Source organism: Antedon bifida, chromosome 6 (genome assembly GCF_963402885.1).
Source record: "Antedon bifida chromosome 6, ecAntBifi1.1, whole genome shotgun sequence".
Taxonomy (NCBI): domain Eukaryota; kingdom Metazoa; phylum Echinodermata; class Crinoidea; order Comatulida; family Antedonidae; genus Antedon; species Antedon bifida.
Genome location: NC_136231.1, coordinates 12,940,079 through 12,946,361, shown reverse-complemented (window position 1 = coordinate 12,946,361; position 6,283 = coordinate 12,940,079). Strand labels below are relative to the sequence as shown.

Genomic DNA, 6,283 nt, shown 5'->3' with positions numbered 1-6,283 from the left:
CGTATCGCTACCAAAAATTGACAAAGAATATTGTCACACAGCTGCAATTACGGCTCTTTCGGACATGTAATTGCTGGTAACCAACGGTGAACAACGGTAAATAGCCACAACTGTACACATATAAATGTAAAAAGTAATATTTAATAATAATCTTCGACAACCAATTCTTTCTTTTATAATTCAAACCCCCCCAAAAAAAAACCCACAAAAAAAACCCAACCAATTCTCAACCAATGATACCGTGTTCCTATTCCCCACAAACTTTATGCAATTCCCCAAATTTCCCAATCCTTCCAAACCAAATATCAACAATCTTCTTATTTTTAAATAAATCCCCGAAACCCCCCTTCCAAATACAATAATATCACAAGATGAATAATTAAACAATAATAAATGTCCACAATATCGTTCCTTCTTGCTTTCTCTCCTACGCTGACACAAAACAAATTAGAAAGATAAAAGTTAAAACGATTCTGCAAATAAACAACTCCCACGCCTCTGCTCCCGTTCTGCTTGTATTATCAATTATAATTCTTCCTATTTTCTGACATATAAATAAATCAAATATAAAGTTAAAATGTTTCTTGATGTCGTTCTGCCCTGCAATCCGCTCCCCGACCAATTATTTCTTTCTCCTTTCCACGTAAAATAATATCAGTATCAATCCAGTTACTCTTCAATATTTCCAAACAATTCTTTACATGCAACAACGTCTGCTGTTTCCAACAGTTATTTCTTCCGTCAATTTACATTCACAATTTAAATTAATCCTCAGTAATCTCAACAATTAACAGTTCTACATTTAAGTACAGCCTTATAGTATTACTTCCAACTCACAATTTATTAACTTCATGTATATCACTTTATTTCCTTTCTGCTTCAGCTCTATATCACCATAATTATCTCCAACTCACAATTTATTAACTTCATGTATATCTCTTTATTTCCTTTCTGCTTCAGCTCTATTTCACCATAATTCAATTACTTCTTCTCCTGCACGTCTTAGTTTCTCATATCAATATTCACCTATCCCTTTCTGGCTTAACATAACATAGCCCTCCTTCTCTGTCTCCTCTCAATTTCCATCTACCTCAAAATTCCCTCAATTATCCACATATCACCACCTTATCCTTCTCCACCAATCAGCAACTCACACACTAACTTAACTCTTATACCTCTCCTCCAATCAGCAAACACCACACAATCCTTCTCTGCAACACAAAAACTCTGCTCCACTGGCTTCACACAATAGCTTCCTAAAACAAAAGAAAGGTTCAAAGAGTGAAAACAAAAGGATAAGAATGACTTGCAAAATATATACACAACTTTATGTCACTTGTGACATTTACTCCCCTCTAAAAGAATAATGTATCAACATTTTCTCCATACCGTGACGAGTCCTATTTACACTCGACTTAAATAATCAGCTCCTACATTTTCACTGCCTTTAATCGCCTCTATTCGGAACTTGTACGGTTGTAGAGCCAGGGCCCATCTCATAATTCGCCCATTGGACAATTTCGCTCTGTGCATAAACACAAGCGGCTGGTGATCAGTTTCCAACGTGAAGTTTCGTCCATATAAATAAGACTCAAATTTTCGTACACTCCATACAATGGCTAAGCATTCTTTTTCCATCACTGAATATGCTTTTTCTCGAGGAAGCAGTTTCTTGCTAGCGTACGCCACGGGAAACTTCACTTCACCATACTGCTGCATTAGAACCGCTCCCACTCCATATTCGGACGCATCTGTTCTCAAAATAAAATCTTTGTTTAAATTAGGAAGGCATAAAATTGGAGTACTGTTTAATTTTTCCTTAAGTTTAACAAACGCACTTTCCTGGGCCTTCTCCCAACATATTCGGTTAGGTTCCCGATTCTTCGTTTTGTCGGTTAATGGACAAGCAATCACAGAGTAATTAGGAATGAACTTTCTATAGTAGTTGGTCATCCCAAGGAATGACCGGAGTTGTTTCTTTGTTTCTGGTTGTTTGGCTGACAAGATGCTTTGTATCTTCTCCACTCGAGGTTGAACATGTCCTTTCCCTACCACATGGCCAAGAAACTCGATTGTTTCATAACCAATGAAACATTTGCTTGGTCGAGCAGTTAGATTGGCCCTGCGGAGACGTCCAAACAATTCAGACAAACATTTCATATGTTGATCCCAAGAAGCTGTGTGAATTAGAATGTCATCAATATAATTAAGTGTATTATCCATTCCTTTGAGTAATTTTCTCATGATACGACTGAAAGTAGCCGGTGCATTGACTAAGCCGAACGGCATGACATTAAATTGAAACAAACCATCTGGTGTTAGAAAGGCTGTTAAAGGTTTTGACGCTTCATCCATGGGAACTTGCCAATACCCTTTACTTAAATCTATCTTAGTAAAATAATGATCATGGGCCAACTTTGTGAACAGTTCCTCTTGGTCCGGAATCGGTTCGGCGTCAAAAACTGTAACCTGATTAAGTTTTCGAAAGTCCACGCAGAATCGATTTGACCCATCCGGTTTCTTTACCAATACTATTGGAGAGGCAAACGGTGCCCCTGAAGGCTCCACTACACCCAGATTTAACATCATATTTACCTCATCCTTAATGGTACCTCGCAACGCATGTGGAAGTGGATAGGGCTTGGAACGGATTGTATCATCAGTTTCCAGTTTGATTTCATGCTGCCCAAATGTAGTCTTACCCGGTAAATCCGTCAGTACATCTTTGTAGTTTCCGATAAGTCGGTGCACCTCATGCTTTAGTGTATCATCCAGGCTTTCGTTGATGTGGATGTCGGCTGTTGTTTCTTTTGCTAATAGAGGGTGGAGCTGTAAAAGATTCTCATTAGATAGATGATAATTTTGGTTATTTGTAAATGTTTCATTAGGTTCGCATTCAATAACAGCGGTGCTAGCTAATTCAAGGATACCAGAAGGCTCAGATACCCCTAAGGCAGCACTAATGTCTGCGGTTCGCTCATAATACTTTTTCAAGAGATTGGCGTGAAATATTTTGAATTTCCCGTTAAGGTCAATTTGGTAGTCTAGATACCCAAATTTCTTTACAACCTTAAAAGGACCTTTCCATTGAAGCAATAGTTTGTTTTTGTCTGTGGGTAATAAAAGTAGTACCTTATCCCCAACCTCAAATTCCCGGGACTTACTCTTTTTGTCATAATATTGTTTGTACCTGACCTTAGATTTTTGTAGATTCTTCTGAGCCATCTGACAGGTTTCATGTAGTCGTTCCCGTAAATCCATAACGTACTGGTAGGTGGTTTTTGTTTCTGGTGTTTCGATTTCTTCGGTCCACAATTCCCTTAGGATGGACATGGGTCCTCGTACGGTACGGCCATATAACAGTTCAAAAGGAGAAAACCCTAAACTTTCTTGTGAAGATTCCCTAACCGCAAAAAGTAGTGGGTCAATGTAACGATCCCAATCAGTAGGCCTTTCTGCACACATACGTTTCAGCATTTGTTTGAGTGTTCCATTGAACCGTTCAACCAAACCATTACAAGCTGGGTGATATGGAGATGTCATTACCTGACGTATAGACAACAACTTACTAACTTGCCTCATGACTTCAGATGTAAATTGTGATCCCCTATCGGTAAGCATTTCTTTCGGGATACCAAGTCTAGAGAAAACACCAACCAAGGCCTCAGCAACCCGTTCAGCTTCAATATTTGGTAGAGGCACTGCCTCTGGATAACGAGTAGCAAAATCTATTATTGTGAGTATATAACGATTACGACCTTTAGACATGGGGAAAATGGGACCAACTATATCAACGGCAATCCGTTCAAACGGCACCTCGATCAAAGGCATGCTTCCTAGAGGCACTTTCGTAACTCTACCTTTTTGTACAGTTCTCTGACAAATGTCACAGGATCGACAATATCGAGTAATATCTGCAGTTACCCCAGGCCACCAAAATGTTGTCAACACTTTATCTGTCGTCTTTTTTACCCCTTGGTGTCCTCCTAATAAGGTTTCATGGGCTTGGCGCATTACCTGGCGTCGATAGTCAGCTGGCACTACTAGTTGGGTAAACTTATCCCCGTGTTCAATATTAGGAGAGGAAAATTGCCTATATAATAGGTCTTTATGATAAATAAACCTAGCCTCGGCTTGTTTGTTACTCACAGTTGTAGTTTGTTTCTCTGCAAGATCCTTGAATTTTGCAAGGCTGATATCTTGTTGCTGGGCGGTTTTCATAATTCCCGCTGTGATGATTTGCTTGTGTATTTCTGTAGTTTTAAGTGTTCTGAATGGTTTATCCATAGTGTTAGCTTGAGACCGGGTAACAACAGAACATCCTTGAAGATTTCGCTCTGTCCATGTGGGATCTGGATTTCCTGGTGCTCGTACTCCTGCAATATTACCTAATATCAAGTCATAAATAGGGTTATTCATACATAGTGCATACGTCTTTCCTGAAAAAAATGGAGTATTAACATGTATTAATGCAACCGGTAAGTTGCGGACCGTGCCATCAATCAGCACACAGGTTTTCTCCTTACCAGTAAGTTGTTCGGCTGATACAAGATCTTTCTTCACAACCACCCCACTACAGCCACTGTCACGAAGAACAGAGACGCAGCGTGACCCAACACAACCTGTATAAACGGGCATTTTACTAATTGAATTATTTAGAGCCGCTGTCATAATTGGAAGACAGTGCCCACATTGAAGAGTGACCTTATCACCATCATTATTGATACAACATTGATTTAAAGACTCTGACATTTTCGTAACCATACTGGCCCCCACATCGGGAATTTCTTCTTTGGCTTTACATTCGTGTTGGTTTGTACATTTCTGGCAATCAGACTCTGTTTGTGGTGAAGTAGACAACCCAGCGCAACTGTTGGCGTCCTGTCTACAATTTCTGGCAATATGTCCTGTTTTTAAGCATCGGTAACATTTTGGAGGAGAGTTTGGCTTATGCATAGTTGAGGCTCTGCAATTTCTAGCTAGGTGACCTACACGATGACATATAAAACAAGTTGGACTACGGAAACTAGAAGGGCTTTGTGATGAGGATGTACTGGGAACATTATTAGAGGAGAGTTGAGGAGAATTTGGCTCTTTTTGTTTAAACTCTATTGGTTTACCAAATAATCCCCCACGAGCTTCCAAATATTGCTCCGCAATTTCAGCCATCGCTTGTATCGTTTTCGGTTGACGTTCCCTTAGGAACAGAGCTAGGTCCTTCCCACACCCATCGGTAAACTGCTCTCGCAGCAATAAATCTTTTAACCCCTGAAAGGTTTTTTCCCCCTCTGCTAGGTCAATCCACCTATCAAGATAATTGCTTATCCTCGCAGCAAATTGCGGGCCGCTTTCTCCGTATTCGGGCTTAGCTGTTCGTAACTTATGTCGAAATCCATCGGCGGTTAACTGAAACCGTTTTAGAAGAGCCAATTTCAACAGTTTGTAATCGTTAGCTTCAGCTGACGACAACCTGGAATAAACCTCGAGAGCCTTCCCAGTTAGTAGGGCACTTAAGTTAACCGGCCACTCAATTTCTTTCCACTCCTGACTAGTCGCATACCGTTCAAACCTTTTCAGATAGGCATCTAGGTCATCTGTTCGATCATGGAAAGGGGGTAATTTAGGTTTACTGGCCTTAACCCGTGACTCAGGATTGGGTAATACTCTACCACCCGGCCGTGCCCGATTCTTTTCTTGTTCTAATTGGATTTCTAACCTTCGCATTTCTATAAGATAGGCCTGATTCTCAGCTTCTTTCGCCCTTTCGTTTTCTCTCTCTTTTTCTTCACTCGCTCTTTTTCTCTCTGCTTCGTCCCTCTCTAGTACCTCTCTCCTCTCTCTCTCTTCCTTCTCTAGTGCCTCTCTTCTCTCTCTCTCTTCCCTCTCTAGTGCCTCTCTTCTCTCTCTCTCTTCCTTCTCTAGTGCCTCTCTTCTCTCTCTCTCTTCCTTGTCTCTGTTTCGCTGTTTTTCTTCTCTCTCCCTGTTTCTCTCTTCTCTCTCTCTGTTTCTCTCTTCTCTCTCTAGTGCTCTCTCTTCTCTCTCTCTGGCAGCTTCCTCTCTCTTTTCCACAAACTCTCTTAATTCCACTCCATCTAACCCCAACGCTTTTCCTGCGTCAACAATTTTAGTGAGATCCATTTCTTAAGAAAAAAAAAGTATCCAATATAAGTATACAGTATGCCAATAATATGGCAAATAGACAATCCAAGAATCACGTACAATTGTTTCATCTACCAATGTTCACGCTAGGTTACAAAGTTTCCCGGACGAGCCCCCATAAATG

At 40.3% G+C, this 6,283-nt stretch overlaps 1 protein-coding gene across 1 annotated transcript; it reads right to left on the bottom strand.

Annotated features, from left to right (window-relative positions):
* Positions 1–1,404: 1,404 nt before the first annotated feature.
* LOC144844897 (uncharacterized) lies at positions 1,405–5,827 on the bottom strand. The gene has a single exon (XM_078702007.1). It carries the CDS (start codon positions 5,722–5,724, stop codon positions 1,405–1,407), a length of 4,320 nt encoding a protein of 1,439 aa, XP_078558133.1. The 5' UTR covers positions 5,725–5,827.
* Between the last annotated feature and the right edge of the window lie 456 nt (positions 5,828–6,283).

What these genes read in the sequence shown, in the direction of transcription:
- LOC144844897 (XM_078702007.1), bottom strand. Translation starts at nt 5,724, where the DNA reads ATGCGAAGGTTAGAAATCCAATTAGAACAAGAAAAGAATCGGGCACGG.